At 60.0% G+C, this 26,196-nt stretch overlaps 1 protein-coding gene across 6 annotated transcripts in view; it reads right to left on the reverse strand.

The window, feature by feature from the left end:
* Window positions 1–2,766: 2,766 nt before the first annotated feature.
* The window catches only part of PSTPIP1 (proline-serine-threonine phosphatase interacting protein 1), a 45,166-nt gene continuing 21,736 nt past the window's right edge, over window positions 2,767–26,196 (reverse strand). Inside the window, exons 2-15 of one of the 6 annotated variants that reach the window (XM_035259276.3) lie at window positions 23,251–23,351; window positions 22,959–23,033; window positions 14,860–14,894; window positions 14,575–14,681; window positions 12,153–12,215; window positions 11,457–11,555; window positions 10,529–10,574; window positions 9,473–9,552; window positions 8,780–8,878; window positions 7,711–7,807; window positions 7,131–7,221; window positions 4,555–4,610; window positions 4,194–4,318; window positions 2,767–3,049 (exon numbers count right to left, since the gene is read on the reverse strand). In XM_035259276.3, the coding sequence (XP_035115167.1) occupies window positions 2,918–3,049; window positions 4,194–4,318; window positions 4,555–4,610; window positions 7,131–7,221; window positions 7,711–7,807; window positions 8,780–8,878; window positions 9,473–9,552; window positions 10,529–10,574; window positions 11,457–11,555; window positions 12,153–12,215; window positions 14,575–14,681; window positions 14,860–14,894; window positions 22,959–23,033; window positions 23,251–23,351 (1,206 nt within the window). In that variant the 3' untranslated portion in view covers window positions 2,767–2,917. Of the gene's footprint in view, window positions 3,050–4,193; window positions 4,328–4,554; window positions 4,611–7,130; window positions 7,222–7,710; window positions 7,808–8,779; window positions 8,879–9,472; window positions 9,553–10,528; window positions 10,575–11,456; window positions 11,556–12,095; window positions 12,216–13,855; window positions 14,019–14,574; window positions 14,682–14,859; window positions 14,895–22,958; window positions 23,034–23,250; window positions 23,352–26,196 lie in introns of those variants that run through there. The other 5 variants (XM_035259275.3, XM_054239475.2, XM_054239474.2 and 2 more) reach the window with 5 other exon arrangements.

Genomic DNA, 26,196 nt, shown 5'->3' on the forward strand with positions numbered 1-26,196 from the left:
TTTCCTGTCTTCCCACCCCTGTCTCCCATCCCCTAAGTCACCAAATTCCATCCCTCTGCTTTCTGAGTTCTCCCAGAATTGCTCTCCAGCCCAGTCACCACTTCCCAGACAAGCCACCCTCCCTTGCTGTACGGCCTGCAGTGGCCCCTCAGGCCCACTCACCCCGCTCACTGCCTCCCAGCTCGGCTTAGAGGGTGCCTGTCTGCCCTCCTGGGCTGAGTGGGCTCTTTGAGGGCCCCTTTATCTTAGCACCACGCACCCATCATCAGGTACAGCGTGGGTCACATAGAAGTCATCTGAATATCCTGGTTGAATTACTCGGACCACCTGACATCTGGAGCCCGGCTGGACCTGGTACGGCTTGAGATGTGTGTCCTGGGCAATGTTTTTGGCCCAGGCAGGCATTTTTGCAGCCAAGGCTTTATCCACAGACTTCTCTCTCCTCCAGGAGAGTGTAAGACCAAGCACCTGATGATATTTTTTTCTCCAAATGTCTCTATTGGGAAACCTCAGATGGATCAGGAGTGGACATCTGGTCAGCTCTCGAAGGATGGCTTTAGGAGGGAAAATGACATTTCAGGAAGGATTTAGGCATCACTGTATTTTTTCAGAGAACCAAAGCCTTTTCCCACCCTGTCTGCCACACACCCTCTGGTGGAAAGCAGTGATAGGTGACACCCAGCAGACAGCTAGCCCGTCCCCAGCTCCAGAGCCCTGCTTCCAGGGTCCCGCATCTGCACCCTAGGGGCTGCATGACCGCAAGAACAGCCCCCTCTGTGCCCAAAGCCAGCCTGCCTGGGCTCTGAAGCCTTGCTCAGCTGGGGCTGCCATATTGAGGGGAGTGTCACGGACAGCAGCGACTTCCCCAGGCCCCAATTGTACATCTGCCTGGCCCTAGCACTAACAACACTTGGGCTGTGGAACAGCCCTCTCACTGCACTGCAGACGTGAAAGGTGCTCAGACACCTAAGATGGTGACCCAAGGGCACCTTCCCTCCCCCGCCTTCACCAGGTCTCATGCTTGCTGAACCAAACCCACTTTTTTGCTCAAGTGAAGATGAAGGTGTAAAGATGGCCATTTGTGTTAAATGCCAGAGCCCAGAAAGTTGAAGCCCCTTTCTGCCAGCCCCTCCTTGCCCTCTTCTTAGAGCAGAGCTTGGCGAAAAGCCTCATTTTTGCCACAGTGACATCTGACAGTGACCTGGGCACGTGGGAGGGCCTCTGTAAGCCAGCTGGCTGCCAACCTGGCAAAGCCAGGACCAGTGGGGAAGCCGCAGGTCCACCCTGGGCTTCTGCGGGGCATGAGAGCTCCCTGTCACTAGAGATGTTGAAGCCGGCTAGGACGTCCATCCCCCGGGGGTGGCGAGGCAGGCATTGTGCAGGAGGTGCCACGAGATTCTCTCGGAGTCTCAGCTAGTCCTCAGTCCTGGGGAATGTCAGGGGCAACCTCACTCCTGTCACACACAGGAAACGTGGTCCGGTGCCTCCTCCTTCCCCAGCTATGCCCTCCACTGGCGCCCTCTGCAGGCCATCTCTGCATCTCCCTGCAGCACCCCTTGCTGGAGCTACCAGAGGCAGGAAGGAGCAGAAGGGAGTCCCCCCATCTCCTTTGCATGTTTGGGGCCTACTCTGCCCAGAAACCTTGGTGACATCTCTGTGCTCTGGGACATTTCCTGTAGCATTCTTCAACTTTCTGGGCTTTCAAGAGTTCCTTGGATGGAGCAGGAGACTGAGGCTTTCACCTCTGATTTGGGGGCAAAGCCGGCCCTCCCTAGGCCTGGCACAGAGCCATGTCTGTAGAGAGCAGTCCCCAAAGGGTATGGATGAGGAGAGGCCAAGCAATTTGCAGTCCAGAAAAAGATGGTCTACAGGGAGCAGCAGGGCCCTGCAGCAGCTCGTCAGCGTGGTCCCAGTGGAGAAGGACCACTGTGTCCCCCGTCCCGCCCCTTACAGTAGTCCTGGGCCTGCCTGGTCCCGGGGCAGGGATCCCAGGCACATGTGGGGTGGGTCAGCTTGGCCACTGCCAGGACTGAGGAGCAGTCAGTGGCCAGGGGCCCTCTCTCCCATACCCACTCCCAATGCCTTAGGCAAGGAGGAAGCCTATTAGTTGAAGCAGGGCTTGGCCAGTGATGGAAGTTATGTCCCTGGATCCAAACAGAAAAGGCTGGAGGCCGTCAAGAACAGCCCCCTCTGTGCCCGGGGCCAGCCCGCCTGGGCTCTGGAGCCCTGCCTGGCTCGGGCTGCCATATTGAGGGGAGTGTCACGGGCAGCAGCAGCTTCCCCAGGCCCCAATTGCACCCATAAGCCGCAAGCCTGTCTTCCTGGGCTCCCACCACAGCCTCTCCAACAAATCCATCATCCAACAGCTTCCTGTTTCCAAACTGAGTCCTCAGAATATTACTGGGTGTACCCCCAATCTCACTTGCGCCCATGCACTTGCTCTGGCCTGGCCGCTGCTGCCCGTTTGTGGCCCTGCTCAATCCTCTGCCCCCAGGAAGCCTGCCCTCCCCATCACAGCCCTTCCGAGCCCCTTTTGCCACATCCTCCTGCACCCCTGTAGCCTCTGTTTGCCCAAGTATGAATGTGTCTCCCTGGCAGTCTGGTAGCTGCTAGCAACTGGGGCCAGGCCTCTTCAACTACAGCTGAAGCCTTGGCTGAGGGGGAGAGCTCCGCCCCCAGGCTCCTTCCCTTGTTCCTTTGCCTCCTCTGAACTGAACACGGACAATAGAGCAGGAGAAAGAGAGAAAGGGACCCCAGCACACCAAGGAGAACAGAACGCACTCCTTTATTCCCTGGGAGACAGGCTGCCGCTCGGGGCTCGGGGATGCTCGGCTCTGGGCCCCAGCAAGGCTGGGACAGTGTGGGGCACTGCTGGCTCCACCAGCAGGGCAGGTCCGAGGGGGCTCCTGCCCCTTCCTCAAAGCTTCTCCAGGTAGGAACCAGGGACGAAGCCACGCTGCCCGTTCCGCTCCACGGTCCACCAGCCATCCTCCCCTTCTAGGATCACCTCCAGGATGTCACCCGCAGAGAGGTCCAGCTCATCTGGGTTCTGGCCAAGAGATTGAAAGTGCATGACTGGAAGGGCCTGTGGGGCAGGGCCTGGCTGATGTTCCCCCACCCAGCAGTAAATGTGGCATGTCTCCCAGGGTGGGCAGGGGCAGCCAAGCTGTGTCCATACCTGCTGGGGCAGCCTGTTGGAGACATAGGATGAGGGTGCCCCAAGAGACCTGGCCTCCCATCCCCTCAGTTTGTCATCGTAGGCCTCCTCCGCACCTGGGTTTTTTCCCCAGCCTCACCTCCCCTCTCCCACTCTGGAGAGACACAGTGACTGGAGCACTTCAGGGGTCAGGGCTGCTCATCATGCCTCAAGCCCAGGGCATACTCAGGCCCAAGCTCACCACGCAGCCTCCCCTCTGTGGTCCCCAGTCCCAGCTAGCCGCTGCCATCCGAGCACCCCATCACTCTCCTGGCCTGGCTTCCCTGCCTCCCGGAGCCTTGGCCTGGTCAGCAGAGCCCACTCACACCCAGCCTGCCTGGCCACGCATGGCGGGGGGTGCTTGGCCTCAGGACAGGTAGATCTGAGGTCTGGCTATGCACCCCTCCCTTCAAGCAGGGAACAGAGTGGACCCTCTCTCACAGCTGCCCTGTGGCTGCCTTAACGCATCCTCACCACGTGGACATCAGAAAATCAATCCTGGCATGATTGCAAGACTCATTTTGGCCAGTTTTCCGCACCCATGGCCAGGAGGATGGCCCTGACCCAAAGGTGCAGAGCCTGGCCCTCAAGCTATGACCTGCAGGCAGCCCCAGGCTCTGCCAGCACCCCACCCCTTGCACCTGTGAAGCACGCAGTGCCCAGCCTGTGTGGATGGCACAGGCACGTGTGCTCCACGTGTGTGCTGTGTGCAGGCTGAGCAAATGCAGGCCTGCTGCTGCCAGTTTCCATTCAGCATATGCGCTGAGAGGCCCTCCAAGCCCCAGGGGCTGTTCTCAGAGCCCACACTGAGCACACTCTCAGGCGCCTTTGCTAGGTGTGGACACACGATCAGGCACATGTGCCCTCCTGAGCAGGAGAGGACACTCGGAGATAACTGAAACCACCAGGAGAGACAAGGCCGTGAGGCACTGAGTGGGACAGGGAGCTCTCAGGTGTGGGGAGGTAGCACAGGTGGCTTGGGACGTGGCGGCCTCACCTGCGCTGTGTAGTCGTAGAGTGCACGGTATTCCTGGGCTGGTGAGGCCGAGTTTCCCTGCATCTCCTGCACTGCGATGGCTGCGTAGACACCCTCATTCCGCTCGGGGGTGGGGGTCAGGGTCTCTGTGGAGGCTGAGAGCAGGGTGAGGCATGAACCCTTCCCCTTTCTGCGGCCCCTGGAGGTCCTGATGGGAGGGGGTTTCTCCATGCTGGGCCCCGCCTCTTCCCTCCCCTCTCCACACTTGCTGTTGGGGGGCACACCCTTCCCCTTGAGGAGTCTCAGTGGCCCCATCTGTGCCATGTGGGAGACCTTCCCCTGGGATCAATGTGTTTGGGGTTCCCCTCCTGACCCCCTTTACCAGCAGAAGCTGCCAACGAGGTGGTCTTGGGACTTCCGTGCAGCAGTCCAGAGAACCTGGGGACAAGCAGAGGAAAGAGGGTAAGAGCCCCACCAGCAGGGAGGGTTCAGCAGGGAGAGTTCTCAGAGCTGTGGGCTCTGCCCCGGCTGGGGCTGCCCCAGCCTCCAGGCATGGATGTGATTGATGAGGTGTTCCTGGGGCAGGAGGGTTCCCCAAAACGTGGTCCCGGTGGCTCCTCCCTCCCCAGCTGTGCCCTCCACTGGCGCCTTCTGCAGGCCATGTCTGCACGTGCTCCCTACAGCGCCTCTTGCTGGAGCTACAGGGAAGACCCCGAGCACCCTTCGGGGATTCTAGGACCTCTGTGCTGAGGCCTCACCCTCAGGGCCCTGCCCCAGCTGGCCCTATCAGCCTCCCCGACGGGGGTGAGAAGTGCACTGCTGCACAAAGTCTGGCTCACACGAGCCCTGCTGGGGTCTCCGCTGCCTGGGCCAAGCCAGCCCTCCTCCCCGCCGGCTCCGGGAATCGGGCCAGCTCTGCCACCCTGTGCACAGGAGTTCCTGGACGGCGCTGGGCAACTTTACCCCTGCGCCTGCGCCAGGCTTAGGCCTGGACTGAGCTGGGGTTGTGAAGATTTACTGAATAAAGGAAATAAAACAGAAGAAGCGAGAGGCCGATGCCGGGGGCACCCCCTGAAGCGGGCAGTAGTGAGGGCTCAGAGGAGAGGCTGACACTGCCTCTGAGGCGGGAAGGCTTCTTGGTGGGCTGCGGCTGAGTCTTCAGAGGTGAGTCTTCAGAGGTCACTGCCGGTGACCAGGAGGGGAGCATGCAGGTGCAGGGGAGGAGGCCCTGCCAGTGACCAGGAGGGGAGCGCGCAGGTGCAGGGGAGGAGGCGCGGGCAGGCAGGGGGCTGTGGAGTGGATGGACCAGTTTGGGTGCGTGGGGGACAGACTTGAAATCGGGACCGAAGCAGATGCTGAGGGACCCTAAATGCAGGTAAGAGGCTGAGCCATGACTCAGGGGCCTGCGGGAGGCTGCCCTGCAATTCAAGGTGGCATGTGGGGTCCTTTCCCATATGAGGGGCCGAGGGCGGAGGCCTAGGAGTGCACACACATGCACAGGGTGGACATGCATGGCCCAGCACGTGAGAGGGCCTGACACACAGGCGTGCAGACACATGCGGCAGCACCCAGCAGCAAAGGACAGGGTGAGAGCGCGGTGGGGGTTGGGGGTGCAGGGCTTCCTGAGCCATTGTGCTCCCCGCCCCACACCTCTTTTCCCCAGACTATCTACACTTCCAACTCTCAGCCACTGACCCCTGCCTCTCCCCAACCCTGCCTGGTTTCTAACTGCCCCATCCAGAGGCCTGACCAGCTCTCTTCAGCAGCCAGGCCTCCCTCTGCCCTGCAGGACACCTCTCTCTGTCTCTCTCCCCCCGTTCCTCTCTCCCTCCCTCCCTGTCTCTTTCTCTCATCCTCTCTGGGGCATCCCTTTCTGCCCCTTCCTGACACTGCCTCAGGTGAGCTCTTTGTCCAGTTGTGTGAATGACCACCTTTGCTGGGATCCAGGTCCTCACCAGCTGCAGGGAGGCCCGAGTACCCCAGCTTTTGTAGGGTGCAAGGCTGCGGATGTGCTGCCTCCTGGGGTGACTGCTTTCACAAGATTCTCAAAGGGGTGTGTGTACCCCCCTCTGTGAGCACGGGTGGTTCCCATGAGCCTCTGCCTCCCAGGAGTAGGAGGCTCCAGAGGCTCCTAAGGCCCTGGAATGAGCTGGTCCTTGCGAAGGCCCGGGAATTGCATCTGCTCCTCCCTGTGGTCTGCTGCCTCCCAGAGGCAGGGCCTTCTTGGTTGAGGGTTGGCTGGAGAGAGGAGGGTGGCATGACACTGGGGGCACAGGCACCACATGAAACCCACCGACCCTCGTGGATGCTCACAGACAGGGCACATGGCCCCCTCAAAGGCCTGGCTCTGAGGGCTCCCTGAGCTGGCTGGTGCTCTTAATGGGCTGTCACCATCCTCACTCAAGACCTGCGCCAGGAGGGGTCCTTAGGTTCTGAATCTGACCCCAAAACCTAGGACCCCGGCCCTAGAGAGTGTGAGTGATTTGCCCAGGTCACACACTGAGGCCCGGCACTAGGACCGCGGCACCTGACTGCAGCCAGGCTGGGGAAAGGGCTCTGGAAGAGTCTGGAGAATTCTCCAGATGCCCCAGTCTTGCCCCAACCAGAGAGCATTGCCCTGCAGGCTGACAGTCAGGGCACCAGGCTCTCATGGGGACCCCAGGCTCTCATGGGGGCCCCAGGGACAAGGAAGCCAACACAGGGGCCTCCCCAGAGCTCGGAAAACAGGCCCTGGTGAATAACTGGGGTGTGATTATTCACTTAATGTCGGGTCCCTTAGGCTGAGGGTTCCATAGGCTGAACCGAGCCTATCTTGTCTCCAGAGAGTGCCCAGCACCCAAACTAGTCACCGATTCATAGAAGGTGCTCAGTGAACCAGGAAGGGCCAGGCGCAGGGGAAGGGTTTGGCCTACTTCCTGGCCCAACCTCGAGCCCTGCCTCCATCTTCCAGGGCCTCACCTCTTTATCATGCCACAGGACGGCTGGATGCTGGGGCTGCCAGTCAGCGGGGTGACCTCCCGGTCATAGTAGTTCTGGTAGAGCACCGGAGCTGCAGAGAGCAAGCTGTGAGGACCGGGGCAGCCCCCAACACCCCATTCTGGCCCTGCCAGAGAGCCAACTGGGGCCCCACGTTCCCAATCTGGTCCTGGCCCATCCTGGTGCCTGTGTCACTCCCATGAGAGACTCCACCGTAGGGACCACCAAGACCTAATATTCTGTACCCATGATTCAGTGGAACCAAACAGGCGAGGAGTGGGACCGTAGGAGCTCCTCCCCTCAATCCCCACCCCCAGCTCTTCCTCTGAGTGCCATCATGCCCTTAGCTTTGCCTGTGAGGAGGCAGCAGGCCCAGGACCCAGCCTGAGACTACACTGTTTCCAAACCCCCACAAGCCCTGGGGTCTAGCTAGGGCTCCTCTGCCCGGAGGGGAGATGTGAGCTACTCCAGCCCTGTCCTGGCACGAGGCTCAGAGGCTCTGGGCCAGGCCTTCCACAGGGCTCAGTGCGCCCAGAGGCTGTGCTGTCTGCAGACGCCTCACCCGGGGGCTCCGTGCCAGTGCTCTTGGCCTGGATGAAGCCGTCGATGTCGGCGTCTATGCTGCAGCCTTCTAGTGTCAGCCGCACTTCCTCGTAGAGCTGGGGTGGGAAAGAGCAGAGGCTGCAGCCCGATGCCCGCTCTGCCCCTCTCTGGGTCTGAACTCTGGCCGGCGGCCCCCACCCCACCGGCCTCCTCACAGGCCTTTGTGCACAGCTCGGGGTCTTTGATCCTGAGGAGTCACAGCCCTGGCTGACAGCTCCCCATTTCCTGAACACCTGCGCGCAAGGCCCTGTGCAAGGGACGTAACTCACACCTGTCCTCTGAAGTAGACACCTTTTTCCATTGGATGGAGGAGGAAACTCAGAGGAGAGTGACTGGCCCAAGATCACAGAGCGAAAATGCAGCACAGCCAGGCTCGGGCCAGAGTCGGTCTGAGCTCACACCTTCCACCCCGAGGAGGCGAGGAGGGAGCAGGGGGCAAAAACAGCAAAATCAACGCCCCAGCCCTGGGCAGGAGCGTCAGGCAGGAAACACAGCAGGCACGGGGGCCAGGGCTGCCTGGGAAAGCTGGCTCTGGGCTTCCTCAACAGTGCTCAGGACCCCTGGTGGGGGTGGCCGCTGTCTGCTGGGGAGGACCACCTCAGCAGGTCGAGCTCGGTAAGGGGAAACAACACACCCTGGAGATGTGGGGAGCAGAGGGAGGACTGTGCCTGCCTCCTGCAAGCACCAGGCCTAGAGCAGAGCAGCCAGGGTCCTCTGGCCTCTGCCAACCCCTGAGAGCTGCGTCCACCTCCCCTCCCAGCCCTGGCAGAGGGAGCAGAGGAGGAGATGGCAGATGCCAGGGGAACCACAGAGTCACCGTCTTCGAGGCAGAGATGCCGTGGCCCTGTGTGGTACTGAGCTCCTGTCCTGGGGTTCTGGAGGCGAAGGCTGAGCTGCTGAGCCCTGAGAACCCTGCGCACCTGGACCACAGAGGACCAGGTGCTTGTTGACTGGCTCAGATGGACCTGGGCATGTTGTTGGCTGGAGGCTGCCCTCCCTCACCCCACCCCAAGGCCCTTAGCCCCTACCTCATCGTCCTTGACACACTGCATGGAGAGCTGGTTGCTGTGTACCCAAAGTGCATTGCGGAGAATGGTCAGCCGGTCAAACTCTTGCAGCTGGAAGGCCTAGGGGGAGCGGGAGCGAGGTGAGCAGTGGGAGGAGGAGCGGCAGGGCCAGGCCAGGCTGGGCCCCACTCACAGCTCAGCTGGAGTTGACCAGGCTGGCACCCTCTGTTGGAAGCCCAATCAGAGGAGAGGGCGCCCTGGGGTCCCTATCCCCACTCTGGACCAGCCCTGAGGCTGCAGGAAGGGAGGTGGAGCTGCCGGGGTGGGGTGGGGGTCCCTGCCCCAGTCTTTCTTGAGGCCACGCCACACTGAAGCAGAGGGGTAGTGAGAGGAACGCTGGACGGGAGTCCTGAGCCTTATTCCCCAGGCCCTGGCCATCGGCAGTGCCCAGAGAGGCTGTGGGTTTTGTCCGAGTTTCAGTTCTGGCGTCAACAAAAAGGGTGGAAGATTGCCTGCCTGCAATGAAGGGGCCCAGGACTGAGGCCAGGCGGAAGCACCCAGGCCAGGGCCCCGCCCAGGGCCTGTGAGCAGGAGGCTGAATGAGTGAGTACCGCCCCCCACTGCCTCTTGTGGGTCCCGTGAAGTGGCGCAAGCAGGGATGGGTGTCTCCCACTTCTCGGCTGGGGAAAGTGAGGCTCCACGTGGGCCACTCACCTCACAGGTGCTCCGGTGCTCCTGCTCCCACTCAGCCCGCACCTTTTCCAGCTGCGCAATGCTCTGCCTGTACACCCGCTCTGCAAGTGCAGGCGGCCTCAGGGAGGGCCCAGACATGAGCTCCTCCACCCTGTGCTCCTGCAGGGTCCCCTCCTGGAGGCCACCTCCCCCGTGGGACCTGCCCTGGCAGCTGGCGGGGCCTCTTCTGAACACGTTGCCAGGGCCACCCTTGCTGGTACTGCTCCCCCACTGTGCTCTGAGCTGCCCAAGGGCTGGAGTGGAGCCTCATATATGCAAGTCCAGAGTTCTGGGCGCCCCACCTCACTTTCCAGAGGGGAAACTCAGGCACAGGGAGAGAAGCTATGCACTGGAGGAGGGGTGGAGGGGTGGAGTCCTGCAGGCTTGGGTCACAACTTGTGCCCAGATCTCTGGAGGTCACCTGTCCCCAGCCAAGAGAGTAGCTGGGTCCCAGGAGAGGCAGAGCACAAGGGAGAAGCCTTCCCAGGGGAAGGGAGGAGGGTGGGCGCTGGGTCTGGTGGGTGGGGCACCAGCAGGGACAAGGATCTGGGCATGAAGTGAAGGACAGAGGCCCACAGAAGTCTGTGTGCACACGTGCGTGTGCCCGAGTTGAGAGCGGGCGTGCACGTGCATGTAGGATGGGATGAGTGGCTCTGTGTTCTGGGGCTGTGCCTGTGTGTGTGGCTCTGAAGCCCGAAGGCCTGGGTCCAAATGCAGTCCCCACCACTTATTGGCTGTAACCTTGGGCAAGCACTGGACCTTTTAGTGCCTCTGTTTCCTCATCTGTTAAGAAAGGGAATCATAACGGCAGCCACCTCAGAGGGCAGCTGTGAGGACTGAACACATGAAGTGCCAAGAATGGCCAGCGAATGGGAGAGCACAGCGTTTACTTTGATTGCAGGCATCTGGACTGAGGGTGCCGCGCCTGCGACTGTGCAGCCAGGTGGAATGTGTGTGTGTCCCCAGGGTAAGGAGGTGTGTGTGGGGAGGACCGCCCAGCCTCCGCCTGGTAGGACGAGGCGGTCTGGGCCCACATACCTGCCTCGGCAGCTGAGTCCCTGCACTGCTTGGCTTTGTTCTGGCTCTGAGGAAACAGGGGGAGCAGTGCTGAGCCCCTGCCCCAGGAGCCAGGGCCCACCCCAGTGGCTTGGAAGTGACTGTCACACCCTCCCCAGCCACCCTGGGGGGGACACTCAGGAGCCAACTGTGGGCAGATGCCATCATCCACCAGCAACCTCCCCCTACAAAGGACCACAGGTTGGTTGCATGGAAAGGGAGTGAAGACAGGAAGCCCAGCTCAGGAGGGGCCCATGGAGGAGACCCATGAACATGGAGAGTGAGACCTCAACTCACAGGAGAGACATGACCACTGCTCAGGCCCCTGGCTGGGACTTGGGCTCTGGCCCCTGACTGACCCCAGCTCACCCTTGGGACACTTCCCTCTGTGATCCTCAGCCTTCCTGTCTGTGCAATGGGTAACATGTTTCCTGGGCCCTGGAAGCTCTGACACCCCCTCTCTGGCCTGGGGCCACAGCATCAGGAGCATGGGTTCTAGACCCCCTGAGTTGGGGTCCCTTCTCTGCTGCTTCCTGGCTCTGAGATCTTAGACAAGTCACTTCCTGTGAGCCTCAGTTTCCTCTCTGTGACATGGGCCTGCTGAGCCCGTCTCCCAGGTTGTGTGAGGGCTGGGTCTGCTCTCATCGCCCCATGAGCCTCAGTGGGCCTTCTTCGAGGAATGATCCCCTGAGTGCCACCTGACGGTGTCAAAGGGGATCCAGCTGACCTACCTGCCCAGGCCCTGAGGCTCTGTCTTGGAAACCCGTTTCACAGAAGAGGAGACTGGGGATCAGAGAGGGCTGAGCAGCTAGCGTGTCCCAGATGCAGACCTTGCCTGGGGTGTCTACGGCACTCCTCCCCGACAGCCCCCAGCCCCGGGCGGCCCACAAGGCCCGGCTGCCCAGCGCACCTTCTCCACCTGCTTCTGGTGGCCGTTGGCGCTAATGCGCTCGAAGGTCTGCTCGGCGTCGTCCGCGTCCCGGCACTTCTGTTCGTATGTCTTCTTGGACTGGGGGTGCGGAGGGGCGTGACTTGGGGGCTGCGCAGCCCTGCTCTGTGGTACCCGGGAGTGAAGCTCCCTGAGCCCAGCCTCCCCTTTTCCCTGGCGGGGCCTGTGGGTGGAGTGGGAGCATCCTCACCAGGGACAGGGATCTGGGGGTCCAGAAGGAGATGGAGAAGGTGTGGGGGCTTCTGGCAGTCCTGCTCCCAGGCCCTCGCGACCGAGGAGGGCGGGGCCTGCCCCAGGCTCCGCCTCCTGGGTGGTGCTCCTCGGCAAGGCCGAGCCATCGTAAGAGCCCCTCCCCTTTCCTGCCCAGTGTCTCGCAGGATCCAGCTCAGGGATCCCTCCTTCCTCCACCCTGGAGTCCCCAGCTGGCTTCATCTGTCCTTCAGCCACGAGCTCCCCAAGGGACGGGCCGGGGCGCATCCCCACGGGCCATGACGCCCAGCGCAGGCCCAAGCGCCCCGCAGGCCGCTGCACGCCGCAGGACAGAGGCCGAAGCCAGCCTGTTCCAAATGCCCCGCCCAGGGCCACAGCCCAGGATCTCACCCTGAGCCCTGCGCTGCGCCCCGAGGGAAGGCCGTGGCCCCAGGCCCTGGCGCTCACCTCCATGGCCTTCTTGTAGAGGGACAGCTTGGTCTTCTGGACCCGGTCCATGACGGCCTCATACTGCAGGGGACACGAGGTTCTGAGCCGAGGGCCGCGGCCTCAGGACGCTCCCCTAGGCCAAGAGGACGGGGTGTCCCTGGGATGAGGCGCAGCACCTCTCCTGGCTCTGGAGAGGGGTGACAGGCTGCCCTCCCTCCCCCAGAGCTTGCTGCTTCGCAGCGACCCTCACCACGGAAGGCGATAGAGAAGCCCAAGGCATGGGTGTGCCATGAGGTCCTTGCTGCAGACTTTGGCCAGAGCTTGGTCTACAGCTGGGGAGTCCCCATCCCCACACACATGCGCACACGGTCCTTCATCCTGCGTCACCCAGCCTCTGCAGGCACTGCAGCTGCTCACACGTGTCTGCATACTCTGACACACGCATGCAGAGTTCCACACGAACTCGGAGGCACACAGGCCCCCATCCCCAGATACCCACACGCATGCTCACCGGCCTTCCTGTGCACGCCCACAGACGCCACTCACAAGTCTACTCACAGTCACCCACACGCAACCACAGGCCACATGCAGGCACAGCGGCCCCTGGGCCCCTGTGCCAGGGGCTTCCTCTTCTGATAGAGAAGGAAACACAGCCAGGACAGAGACTGGGTTATGAGGCAGGAGGAAAGCTGAGCCAGTTTGTGCCTGGGGTCTCAGGGGAGGGGTTCTGTGTCAGCTGGGAGACCAGCGAGGCATGAGCACGCGCACACACACACATACACCCACTCCAAAACACCCAAGTGCACAGGGCTGGACTAGGACACATGCTCGCAGCCCTATGCAGGGGAGGATGGGCACGTGCATACACTCCTGTGAGCCTGTGTCCTTGCTCTGCAGCGCAAGCACACACATACACACACAGGCTCAGACATGCATGTTACACACTACAACACAGCGCTCTGCCTGTGGGGCCCTGGCCACCTGGAGAAGGAGTGCTCTGTCCAAAAGAGCTTTTGCAGCCACTGCAGCTCCTCTGACCACAGGAGGGCCCAAAATAGCTGGGCTGGGGTCCCTCCGTCACAGCAAGCTCTCTGCAGGCTCTGCTGGCAGGTCCCAGCTCAGAGTGTGCCTGCTCCAGCATCTCAAGCCTGGGCTCGCTTCTGGGGACCCACTGTCTGCTCAGAACCCCATATTTGGAATCCGGAAAGCCCAGCTGATGGATGGGCAGGTGGTGTGGGCAACCCCTTTCCATTTCTGCCAGCAGAGCCGCTAACCAGAGCTGCAGCCCTGTCCGTGGAGACTGAGGGGGCGCATGGCTTGGGCTGAGCTTCCAGGACTTGGGAGGTAGACATATGTGTCCCATCGTGAGAGGGAAACTGAGGCACAGAGATGGGAAGTGGCTGGGCCAGGACACCCAGGCCCAGCCAGGCCCCAGCCTCAGGTACAGCTTTTTCCCCTTCCAGGCTCAGCTGTGACTTTCCATTTTCAGTTTTACAATGATCCTTCGTCTCTAAGCAAGCAGTGGGTCTGTGTGCTGCCCTCCCACCCTATGCCGGGCACCACCCTCATCACTAAGGCCTTGAGAGGCCAAGCCCCCATCCCCACAGGCCCAAGCCCAGCCTCCAGGCTAGCCTGCATCCTGCCGGCCCTCCAAAGAGCCCATCCCCAACCCCAGCCCTGCAGCCTCCCTGACAAGGATCTGCCAGCCTCTGCTTACACACCTCCCATGATGAGGACCTCACTTCCATGCAGCCACTCTGTCTCAGGATAGCCATGCCCTACGTATGGGTGAGAAGTAGCTTCGGATGCTAAGCAATGCCACACAACTCCCCCATCCCAGTCTGTGTCTGACTCCTCCGCCTTGGGCAGTCCTGCAGGGTGACTGGCTGCACGTGTCTGACTGCTCCGCCTTGGGCAGTCCTGCAGTGTGACTGGCTGCACGTGTCTGACTGCTCCGCCTTGGGCAGTCCTGCAGGGTGACTGGCTGCACGTGTCTGACTGCTCCGCCTTGGGCAGTCCTGCAGGGTGACTGGCTGCAAGTCCGCCTTTCTCCGGGACAATCAGCCCTGCTCCTTAGACTCAAGCCAGTTTCCAGTGATCTCCCCACAACTCAGACTGCCTTGTCTGGACACCCTCAAGTTGCCACAGACTCTCCATAGTCTGCAGTAGTAGGATCTTCCTAGGCGTGAGGCAGCTTGACCAGAAGGACCCTCCATGGGGCCCTGGGACTGGGAGCTGGCCTTGGTGCCAGCAGCCAGGCCTCTGCCCTCCCCACCCACTTCAGATCACCCTCAAGCCCCAAAGCCTGGGATACTGTCCCACCACCACCCCCCTGCCACCCTCCACTGGCTCTGCGGGGAGGGTCAGCCCCCCCACCCACAGAGCAAGTGAAAGGCTGGTGATGGGGGAATTGCTCCCCTGCCCCCTGCACCTGCCTCACCTTCTTCCTCTGCTCCTTCTGCCTCTCCCGGAACTCCTCGAGACTCCGCAGCTCCTCGCGCAGGGTCAGGGCCAGCTGGATGTGTGAGCTGCCCACATTCTCCATTTCTGGGGGCAGAGCATGGACACTGGTTCCCAGTGTCAGACCTGATGGGCCTCAGCCAGCCACAACTCACCCCTCTGGCCCAGCACAGCCTCAGCCCAACACCTCATTTTCTGTTCCTCCAAACCCTCCACCAGCCTCAACGTCCCTAAAGATCCCATCGCCCCAGGGTAGGGTACTTACGCTGCTTCAAGGAGTCAAAGGAGGCCCTCAGGGAGCTGCAAAACAGACAGGTCCAGGTCAGGAGGAGGAGAGCACAGTGGGAACCTGAAGTCCAGGCTGGCCCAGGGGGACTTTTATTTTGGTGGGAAGACCCTGGGTCACCCTAGAACCAAGGGACCCTTTAGCCAGATGGTGACCATCCACTGGGGCCCCAAACTGTGATTTCTGGAAGGCAAAGCTCTCTGCAAATTAAACAATCAAACTCCCTCCATGTGGTAGAAGAAGGAGGTACCAATGCCCATGCTCCCACCATCTGTGCTCCTGGCTGCATTCTTAGAGAAGAAGGGACTGTCTTTAGGACCCTCCTCCTTCCCCTGAACCCACAGTCACAGCCCTCTCTCCTCTGCAGGTACTGAATGGCCCCACGGTGAGGCTGCAGGGGAGAGGACAGTGTTCAGATGGGCTCTCAGCAGGTGGCCCAGGGGATGTTTGGAGGGGCTGGATGGCCATGGGAGAGGTTAGCAGGGCAGGGCACCGGAGGTGAGAGGTGGGCACTGTCTGCCAGGGAGGGAGGGAGGGAGGGAAGGCCCAGCACAGGGCATGGGAGGAAATGATGGGCAGGGGGGGAGGGCTGTGGAATGAGCACAGAAAACACAGGACACCAGTGCAATGCGAATCTCAGATGAACGAGAACTTTTCGAGTTTAGTATGCCCCTTGTCGTATTTAAATCGTATTTTTATTTTTTAATTTTTTTGAAATGGAGTCTCAGTCTGTCACCAGGCTGGAGTGCAGTGGCACCATCTCAGCTCACTGCAACCCCTGCCTCGAGGGTACCAGCAATTCTCCTGCCTCAGCCTCCCTAGTAGCTGAGACTACAGGTGCCCGCCACCACATCCAGCTAATTTTTGTATTTTTAGTAGAGACGGGGTTTCACCATATTGGCCAGGATGGTTTCAATCTCCTGACCTCGTGATCCACCTGCCTCAGTCTCCCAAAGTGCTGGGATTACAGGTGTGAGCCACTGCACCCGGCCTAAAACCTACTTTTTTTTTCCTCTTGTAACTGCCATTTATCATATATATTGTATATATAGATCAAATACATTTTGTACATTTACATTTTATGGTTTCTTTTTAAAAATTATTTATTTATTTATTTTATTTATTTATTTTACTTTAGGTGCCTACTATATCTGGCATTTCTCCCATGTTATCCCTTCCCACTCCCCATTGTCTGTATAGCCAAGACAATCCTAAGCAAAAAGAACAAAGCCGGAGGCATCACACTGCCAGACCTACTTTTGTTTTTAAAGAATTCGTTGTTTATCTGAATTCACATTCACCTGGGCATCCAGTATTTTATCTGGCTCTCCCCGTAGCTTCTCTGTGGAGCAGCTCGCCCGCCCCCTGGCGGCCATATGGCCTCATGACTCCCACCAGACAGCCCTGGGTGGCGAGGGCAGCGCACCAGGCAGGCTTCTCAGGGAGCTTCTCCTCTCGATAGACACCTGGGGAAGCGGAGGCCAAGGAGGAGCAGCAACCTGGCAGGAGCCCTGGGGGTCCAGGCCTGGGGGGAGATCTGTGGGGGCCAGGTCCCTCGCCCTAAACTCGTGGATCCCAAAGTGAGGTCCACAGGCCAGCAGCAGCAGCATCCGCGGAGCCTCTTAGAAATACAGATTCTCAGGCTTCTCCCTGTCCTTCTGAGGCTGAGGCTTCGGGGTGGGGGCCGGCCCCAAGCGCTGCGATGCCCATCCAGACGTGAGACCTGCTGGCCTGAGAGACGAGACCTCACAACTCTGCCAGCCCTTTATTATCCCATTTCACAGATGAGAAGCCAAGGGTAAGAGGGATGAATGCGCTGCACTCGTGGCCGCCCTGCGGAAGGAAGCGGAACCCAGGGAGAGGAAGGAGAGGGGGTGGCTGAGTGGTGACCCCACCTTCCCTTGTGGGGCTCAGGACTCTGACTCCTCACCAGCCGTGACACCTGCAATCCCTCTGCTTCCTGTCAGTGCACCCCTCGGCTCAGTGTCTCCCATTCACAGAAGCCTCCAGGAGCAGTGCGGTCCCCTGTGCCCCCACCCAGCCCTCACGCATGCCACCCTTGGTCCCCCTTCCTTCATGACACAGCATCCCCAGACTTACTGCCTGGCCCTCACCTCTGGGGTCTCACACCTTTGGAGTCTCACAGCTGAAATCCAGCTGTCCAAAACCAGACTCAGCACCTGTCCCGCAAAGCTCTCCTCCTGCCAGGCTTCCCACTCAGCAAAGATTCCCCTGTCCACCAGCTGTACACACCAGAAACCCAGGACTCACCCCGTCTCTGTCCTCTCCCTTCCTTGCCACCACCTTCTATTTTATCTCCTAAATCTCATGCCTGTCCCATGCTTGCTGCCACTACCCTGCAGCCCCTGCCCCCCACCTTCACCTCCCATCTGTCAGCCCTGCTCTCTGCTCCTCCCCCCATTCCTTCCAAGTGCCATCTCCATCTTGCCTCAGGGCCTTTGCACATGACCATTTCCGTTGCAGGGTCTTTGCCTGACACCCTCTCCTGTCCTTTCTGAGCACTGATGTCACCGTGGGCTAACCCAGTCCATGTCTGCACCCGCTGAACCACCAGCCCTTGAGGACAGGGGCAATGCCTGGCTCTCGTCCCCCTTGTCCCCAGGCTCATAGCCTAGACTTTCTCAACCCCAAAGCCGCCTATGGGCCACCCTGGCCCATTGTCTCAGGCTGGGGGTGCTGTAAGGAATCAAAGGTTCTGGGTGCTGCTGGCCCTTTACCCAGCCCCCCACCTGGAAGCTGGGAGCCTGCCTGAATCCACAGCACTGCCAGGTGGACATTCAGCCTCTGTCCCCGCCCCAGGACAGTCTTGACAATGACAGTCTGTGCTCACCTTGAACTCGCATTTGTCCCCATGACCTGGCTGAGCTTTGGAGGCTGCATAGATGCTGGTGCTGCCTCTGCCTGGGGCAGGGCAACTGGGCAGGTTCTGGCCCCTCCAGGCCCCCTCTGCTGTCCCCTGGGCTGCAGGCCTTCCTGCCGCAGGTCCCCTGTCCCCACTGCTGGAACCATCAGGCTATCCTAGTTCTGCTCACACAACAAGGCCCAGGACACTCCTTTTCCCTTTCTTGGGCCCAGACTTTCAAGGACGCAGCCTCAGCTCTGTGCATGAGCCCAGCTTTGCCCCAGAGCTCCCAAGGTGAACGGCCTTGAGCGCTGATCTTCCAGAGGATCTGGGAGCCCCTGTAAAGTCGTAAAGTCGTTTTCTGCCCTATGAAATTCCCACTTCCTCACCCACCGCCCTCCTGTCCCCCCGCCCCCCCACCACCGCTGCTCAGAGAAACTGTCAAGATGTCCCTGAGCGCCTCTACTGTGTCTCGATCACATGTCGAGGACAGGTTCCCTGCATAGGCCTCTACCTCCTGCCATCTGTCTCCAGTGCCTTCACGTGTAATTCATCCCATTGCCCTTTTTGACTGGGCTCTCAGGAAGCTCAGTCTGAAATTCTGTGCTCAAACACGGTCTAGATTTCCAGTGTGTTTCCTGCTCTGTCCCCACTGCAGCTTGCCCAGCAGCTGACAGGAGTGGCCCTCTCGATTCCCTGTGCTGAGGCTGTGCCCACAGTGAGCCAGTGTCAGGGGACACCTGACAGGAACAGGGCCTGGCTCGCCCTCACCAATATCCTCAGCGAAGTCGTCATTCTCTCTGAGTTCAGAGGAAGAGAGACCATGAAGAAAAATCTCTCTGGCAGGAAAACCACAGCGTTTTTGGTTTGTGACGAGTGGGAGTGAGGCAGGGACGTGAGGATTCAAACTTGCACCCCTTGGTGGCTGCCCTGCTCACCAGTAACCACAGAGGGGCTACAGGAAGCTGGCCCAGCCCTGCCTGCCTCAATTTTCCTTTGTCTTCCAAAACACTGCCCTGCGTAGCTTCGGGGTCATATGGTACCCCCAGTACCTTACCTGAGACAGGAGGAGCAATAGGGGGTGGGGGCAACAGCTTTATCAGGGAGGTGGCATTTCAAGCAGGCCTTGAGGGATGGGTGGGGCTGGGCAGGGGAGGAACAGGGAACCAGCAGGAGCAGAGGCCCAGAGGCTAGAAGGGAGAGTCAGGCACAGCCTCTGCAGGGCTGGACACGTGATGTCAGCAATATTGGTAAGCCCTTGCTGATACTAGCTGCTTCTGTTTGTCTGCTTGTTTGTTTTTGAGACGAAGTCTCGCTCTGCAGCCCAGTGGAGCCAGCTGGGCTCACTGCAACCCCCGCCTCCTGGGTTGAAGCGATTCTTCTGTTTCACCCTCCTGAGTAGCTGGGACTACAGGCTCACACCACCATGCCCAGCTAATTTTTGTATTTTTGATAGAGATGGGGTTTCACCATGTTGCTCAGGCTGATCTTGAACTCCTGACCTCAGGTCGGCCTCCCAAAGCGCTGGGATTACAGGTGTGAGGTATCTCGCCCAGCCTAATATTGTCTTTAAAAGGCACTGAAAGCGCTGTTGGGGATCGCTAGAGTTTGGGGACTGGGTCTTACTTGTTCATCCTCCATTACCGCTGCCCCATGGATGTTTGCTGAGTTAACATGTGAAGGAGCTACACGTCAAAAATCACCTAAGATGTAACCTCCTGTTAATTTCAGTGGCCTGAGGCTTCAGGCCTGAGGGTTGCTCCTGGCTGGTTTGAGGTCAGGGGGTGTGCAGAAATGCAGCACCTTCAGGCAGCGGGGCTGGGGACTCCGGCCAGTTCCGCCTTCAGTACTGACTATGCTATTTATGGGGCCACTTAACCACATGGCTTTTGTCCTCATTCTGCACCCTGTCCCCAGCCTTCCCATCCCCCCAGTCCCTGCCTATTCTTTAAGGGGTATCCCACAGACCTGGGGGGCAGCTGGGGCCTCAGGGAAGCCAGGGCTTCATGTCCTCAGGGTTGGGTCAGCAGCCCCCATGGTGAACAGCCAGGCCACCTTTCCTGAGGGCCAACATACATACCCCCAGGAGTCCAAGATGAGGAAAAAGTCCCCGCCACTGCTCATTCTTCCCCACCAAAAGCCCTTCAGGTTGGCATGGGGAGAGGTAACCTGGTCTAAGCCAAGACTCTGACAGTGAGGCAAGGCAGGGTGTCTGGGAGGTTTCCTGGAAGAGGTGGGGCATAAGAGGGCCCTGATGCAATGAACTAGGAAGAAGAAGGAAGTCACTCTCAGTGTGCTGGACTCTGGCTAAGGAATGGCAAAGCCCTTCATTTTATTTTATTTTATTTTAAATTAATGAATCTTCCTGATGCATCCCGGGCACGACGTATAGCAGGTCCTCAGTTAGATGGTGACTAAATGGATGGAGGACGGATGCTTGGCCTGCACTGAAGAACAGCTGCATGGTCTCAGCATCACTACTTCATGCCACGTGGGTCAACAGCAACACTACGGAGCCCCACTGTGTACAGTGACCCAGCCTGTGCAGCAGGTGAGCAGGGCTGGGCTCAACTCCCCTCCTCCACCAGTCCCTTCCCTCTCCCTCCCTCCCAGTAGGCTCCCCAGTCCACTGCACGGCTCTTCCCTGACAGGGAGCTCAGGCTCTGCAGGTTTCTCCCGACACTTCCCTGTCTGCCCTGGGAAGCTCTGCGTCTGGGTTGCTGGCCCTGGGGCTTTGTTTCTGCCTTTCCTGCTGCTGCTTTGACTGAGCCTCGGGCCTGGTACTCCTCACCCCAGCTGAGCACGAGGCCAGCTCTGACAGTGCTCCCAGCCCTGGTCTGTGGCTCCCCTTCCAGGGACTCCCAGCCTCCAGCTGCCTAGGTGGCTTTCCCAAGGGCCTGCGGTTCTGGGCCAGGGAGGGGCTGGGTCCCAAAGGAAATGGTCTAGGCTACTGGGTCAGGCCTCTCAGCCCCAGACTGAGCAGGGGACTACAACTGATCTGATGTCTAGAGGGCTGGAGCTTTGGGGGGCTGTAGGGTTGGGGGTTGTTATTAGGCACCCCTGTGGCTTGGCAGTCTCTGCTTGTCCTTGTGACTGCCCAGAACACCTCTCCAAATGACCATCCCCTTCCACAGGTACAGACCCTGGACTCAGACAGGGAGGACCATCCAGGACCACACAGGGGATAAGTGAGGGCAGACTCTGCCCCGCCTGGCCTTGCATAACTAAGGCGCACTCAGGGCCGCCCAGAGCCTCCACCTGGCCCCTTCCTAGTTATACAAATGGAGCAAGATGTTGCCTACCTCTGCCTTCCCACAGCCCACCCTGTTCCCCACCCCCATTGCATTTTTCCCATGGGTAGCTTCTCCTTCCTTGCTGTGAATCCCCTGTGACTCACAACCCCCTGAGTCTGCATCACACACACCCCAGCCTGGTCCCCATCATGCCTTGCCAGGGGCTGTCCTCTCCCTCTCTCCTGAGTCTCTGAGTTCTCCCCATGAGGTACCCTATCTTTCTGGGAAAGTACTCTTCCAGCTGGCCTGGAGGCCGGAAGGGGCTCCCCCAGCCATGCTGCCAGGCCTGCACAGCTGCCCCTCCCCTGCCTGAGAGCTCTGGGCACTGCTTCCTGCAGAAGGCACCTCCCCACAGACGCCCATTCACTCCTCACCATGTCCTGCCTTTCCTGCTGCTGCTTTGACTGAGCCTCGGGCCTCCTCACCATGTCCTGCCTTTCCTGCTTCTGCTTTGACTGAGCCTCGGGCCTGCCCAGAACACCTCTCCAAATGACCATCCCCTTCCACAGGTACAGACCCTGGACTCAGACAGGGAGGACCATCCAGGACCACACAGGGGATAAGTGAGGGCAGACTCTGCCCCGCCTGGCCTTGCATAACTAAGGCGCACTCAGGGCCGCCCAGAGCCGGAAATAAAATAAAATAAAATAAAACTCTGTGCCCAGCCTGCACCCGGCCCTCAGCACTTCCCTTGGGAGGCCCTCAGAGTTGATCTGCACAGCAGCTCACTGGAGTGGGAGATGAGAAACCAACTTGGAGAGGCTAAGCGACTTGCCCACAGACCACAGCTCCCAGTGGCTGGGCCTAGACCAGAGCTCCCAGGGATCCTTAGAGCGCTTGTCCTCCCAGGGCTGCGTACACACTTCTGGCCTCATACACGAAACCTTGCGGCATTGCATGTGGATCTCCCCGGCTCACGCCATGTGAAAGCCTTCCTGCCATCGCTCCTGGCTGAAAGCAGGAGCTGCCAGCATGCCCAGTGTCTTTGGGGGAGCTTCAGAGTATGGCACATTCAGTTCCTCTCTCGGGGAGCAGTCAGGAGGGGAAGGGGGTCCGCAGCAGCTGCCAGGTCGGGCCTCAGGGCCCCTCAGCAGGATGACTCTGCAGAGCCCTTTCAAGAACTTGGAGGCCGGCAGTCTGTCTGCCCCTCAGCCTGGCTCTGTCCTCACCCAGGGAGCAGTCTGGGCCTTCTCAGAGCCCCTGCACGCCACTGTTAACGGTGGCTCTGTCCTGACCTCAGCCTCCTCTCCTCCTCTCTCCTCCAGCCCCAGCAGTCTGCCCGCAGAGACCTGCAGGGCTGGAGACCCCCTGCTTCATCAGAGCCACTCCCCTGATGGCCTCCCCTACAGCCAGGCCTCAGCTAAGCCCCTGGGCCCACTTCCTCCTTTGAGGAAGGCTGTGTGATTATCCCATCACTGATGAGGAAACCGAGGCACAGCGTGTGTCAGCAGCAGCCCATGGTCAGACAACTGCAGGGTGAGGAGCTGGCACTGGAATCCGGTGTGTCCCCTCCCAGCCCCGGCCCCGGCCCTGGCTACATCTCCATCCTTGAAGCCCAGGCTGAGCCAGTGCTATAGGGGGCTTGCCTGCCACCTGCCACCTGAGAAGCCTGTCACCTGCCCCTCAGGACTTCAGTGGAGGCCACCCAGGTTGGTGCAGGCTTCGCTGCAAATGACAGAGGATGGATGGCCTCCTGCCTCCCCTGTCCAGACCCTTCCCAGCACTCAGACCTCAGGTTTTTACCCACACAGAACCTGGCCTTACTCTGAATACCAAGGAGGGGTTCCAATGCCGCCTGAGCAATCCAAACCTTCCCTGGTTCTGCCCAGCCCACCCCATGCTAGGAAGCCCTAAACCTCCCCTCAAGGCCCAGAAACTGCCAGCAGAGGAGAGGAGTGAGCCCCAGGCCCAGGAGCTCTTACTTGATCTCCGTCTGGCCGCCTGCCTTCCTTGCGATCTGCACCAGCTCCTTCCCGTACCGCTCCTCCGCCTGGGCCCTGCACAGACAGCGAATTTGAAACTCATCAGTGACTTGCCCCCTTGGGGGAGGCCCAGGTTTGAGGGAACACAGGAGAGTCATACTCCTGACTTTTTAAAGCAGGGGTGTTCTGACTGGGCTGGGCTGGGCTGAGGGCCCTGGCCACTGCCAGAGGAGCCGAGTAGAGGGCACCTGCCTCCTGCCCTGCGTTCCCCGTGGCCTGCCTGGCAGCTCACCTCTGCCTCAGCAGCTCCTCCATGTCCTTGCACATCTTCCTGCCATCCAGCAGCCGCTGCAACAGCACCTCGTAGCCTGTGTGGGCTGTGAAGTCCCTGCACTGTGACACAGGACAGAAGGACACATGAGGGCCACGGCCAGGCGGCACTGGGTACAGCCCTGGGGGCCCTCCCACCACCTTCAGGAACAGCCTCTCTCCTGCCTCCATCTCCCCTGCTCAGGGCAAGCTTTTGGGATTCCAGACCTGGCCTCATGCAGGAAGGCACACAGGAGGTTCCCTCACATCTGCAGAGGCCACAGGTGCATAAGTGAGCCCCAACCATCTGACAGGGCCAGGGGTGCCTGGTCTGGCATCAGAGCTCGAAGGCTGGGACATATTAGCATGAAAGTGATGGGAAGGGCCACCCATAAGTCCCCCGATGACAGCCAGCCCTGAAATTCACTCAGTCATGGTGCCACCTTCCCAATATCCCTATCTCAGCTAAGTGGGGAAACTGAGGTGTAGAGGGGTGACATTCGACCTCATCCAGAGTAGCCCAGCTGGAAGGTGGCTGGCCTGGCCTTGAACCCCAGGCCGTCTGGCTCGAGACCCTGCCTCTCACCCCAGCACTGTACAGTCTCCGTGACCATCACAGCAATTGCAGTTTCTTGGGCACCAGCCATGTGCCAGACGCTGTGCTGGGCTCTCTGTGGGCTCCGGAACCCCTCACGCAGATCCAGGGAGGTGGGCAGGGAGGGTGACTTCCGTGAAGGCCAGAGCACACACAAGCACACCTTACATTCACCTCTGGACTTAGGTGGGGTGGGGGCCTCAGAGAACTCTCCAGGGACAGCTACCCTCTGCTTCCTGGCACTTGCCCGGCTTGCCCTGGCTATCATTCCCTGCCCACCCAATCTCCTTCCTCCCGTGCGGTAGATTCCAGGCCTGTGTCTGAGCCACCGGTGTGGGAAGTTGGGGAGGGAGGTTGTTAAGGACTATGAGGGAACGAGGTCTCCCAGGACATCCCCAGGCCTGGGGTCCCAGAGCCAGTCTCCCCCTCAACTCCCTCAGCTCTCCCAGGCCCTGTGCACAGGCTTACTCCAGGGGAACTGGAGGGGCACTGGGGGAGGCAGTGCTTTTGCCACCAACTACACCTGACATGTCAGGGCAGGCCTGACACTCTGCACCTAGTCTGTCTTCCTTTCTATCCCTGAAGACCCCCAAAGCCTCAGGGACTGGGGAAGAAGCCCCAGCTCCCCTGACCATACATCCACCCTCCAAGGTCACACACACACAACACTCCAGGGTCACGCACACTTCACTCGACTCAGGCAAAGCCTGGTGCTCCTTCCCCTGACCTGTGTCTCCCCTTAAATGCCACCTTAGGGGTGTGCAGAGAGCAGGGGTGGAGTCCAGATCTAGGAGAGCTCTTTGCAGGAAGAGGCATTTGAGTCAGGCGCTGGAAGGAGAAGGTATTCTCCAAGGTCTAAGGAGAATCAGAAGTAGCAGGGAGGGGTAGCAATGGCATAAATTGTCTCAACAGGTGCCGCCCCCTCCCTCGACTCCAGCCCACCCTCAGCAGACTCAGAAGGATGGAATCTCCTGGCCTGTAGGACACGTAGGACCCCAAGCTCCTACCCTCTCCGTAAGCATCCCTAGAAATTCCTGAGGAGGGCTTGGCCCAGGCTCAGCTGTCCACAGAGCAACAAGCAGGTGTCTGGCCTGGAAGATCCCCCAGCCTCAGGTCAGGCATCCACTCCCATGTCCAAGCTGGCATCACTGGGCTTGCCTGGCCCAGGCTTCCATTTCCGTGGCTTTGGTGGCAGCTGCTTGCAGCCAGCAGGCCTCCCCTTCCCACCCCCAGCCTCTGCCCTGGCTCCAGACCCTCCGGTCAGAGCTCGTGGCAGCTGGGAATAAGAGCAAAACTGGAGCCTCAGCCTCCTGCCTCTGCCCAGGGGAGTCATGCTGAGCGGGACACCAGCATTCAGGTCAGAATGCCACAGACCCCCCCCCAGAACTGGGAAGCACCTTGTGCGGCTCCCCTCACTCTTGGGGAAACTGAGGCCTGAGAAGGAAATGGCTTCCCTGAGACTGCAGAGTCAGGACGAGAATCTAGACTCTCAGGGGACCTGTCATTCATTCCTGACACCTCTGGGAGAGGCCACCTGGATCCCAGCCCACCCCCAGCCCTGACGTCAAGGGAACCCTTCTTCTGTCCCTACAGAGGCCCCCAGAGTGGAAAGAGATGCAAATGGAACCTACATTGGCCATTCTGAAGGCGTCAGGAGGCGGTAAGAGGCCCTGCAGGCCGCGTCCTCCGTGCTCAAGTCCCCAGAGGCTGCAGGCTCTAGGATCCCACCCGGTCCCCCGCTCAGACCTTCAGGCTGCTGGCAGGGGCTGTGGTCGAGTGAGCTACTGTCACAAGGACCAGGCTGTTCCAAGGAAGTGCCTGACACTCCAGGGGCAGCTCACGATGCTTCCCAGTCCTGCACCCCTTCCCCCAACCTGCGCCCTCCTCCTTCACCCCCACCCCCGCCACCTCCTCAAGAGCATGGGTCTGACTCAGTGCTCTGAGCTGGGAGAGTCAGGCTCAGGATGCTGTTAAGGAAATGAATGAACCAATCATCCCATAAATTAATCAGTCGTGTGGGTCCACCCAGCACCAGTGTCACCCCCAGGGGGCCTACCCTAGCTGTCCCCCACTCCTCTTCCCTCCCTCTTCCCTCCCACTGTCTGCCCTCTGTCACCCGGTGTGGCCTGTGGCCCTGGCCGTTGGGAATCTCTATTTATCAAGCCCACCTGCCACACACAGCACCAGGAGCAGCAAGGCGTTGTCTTCCTGACCACGACGCCAATCCTGGGAGGGAACAATGGGGACAGGAGGCCCAAACAGGGAAAGAGACTGCCCAAAGCCACTCAGTGGGTGAAGGGCAGAGTTTGGGATCTGAATCCAGGTCAACCTGTC

This window comes from Callithrix jacchus, chromosome 8, assembly GCF_049354715.1.
Source record: "Callithrix jacchus isolate 240 chromosome 8, calJac240_pri, whole genome shotgun sequence".
NCBI lineage: Eukaryota > Metazoa > Chordata > Mammalia > Primates > Cebidae > Callithrix > Callithrix jacchus.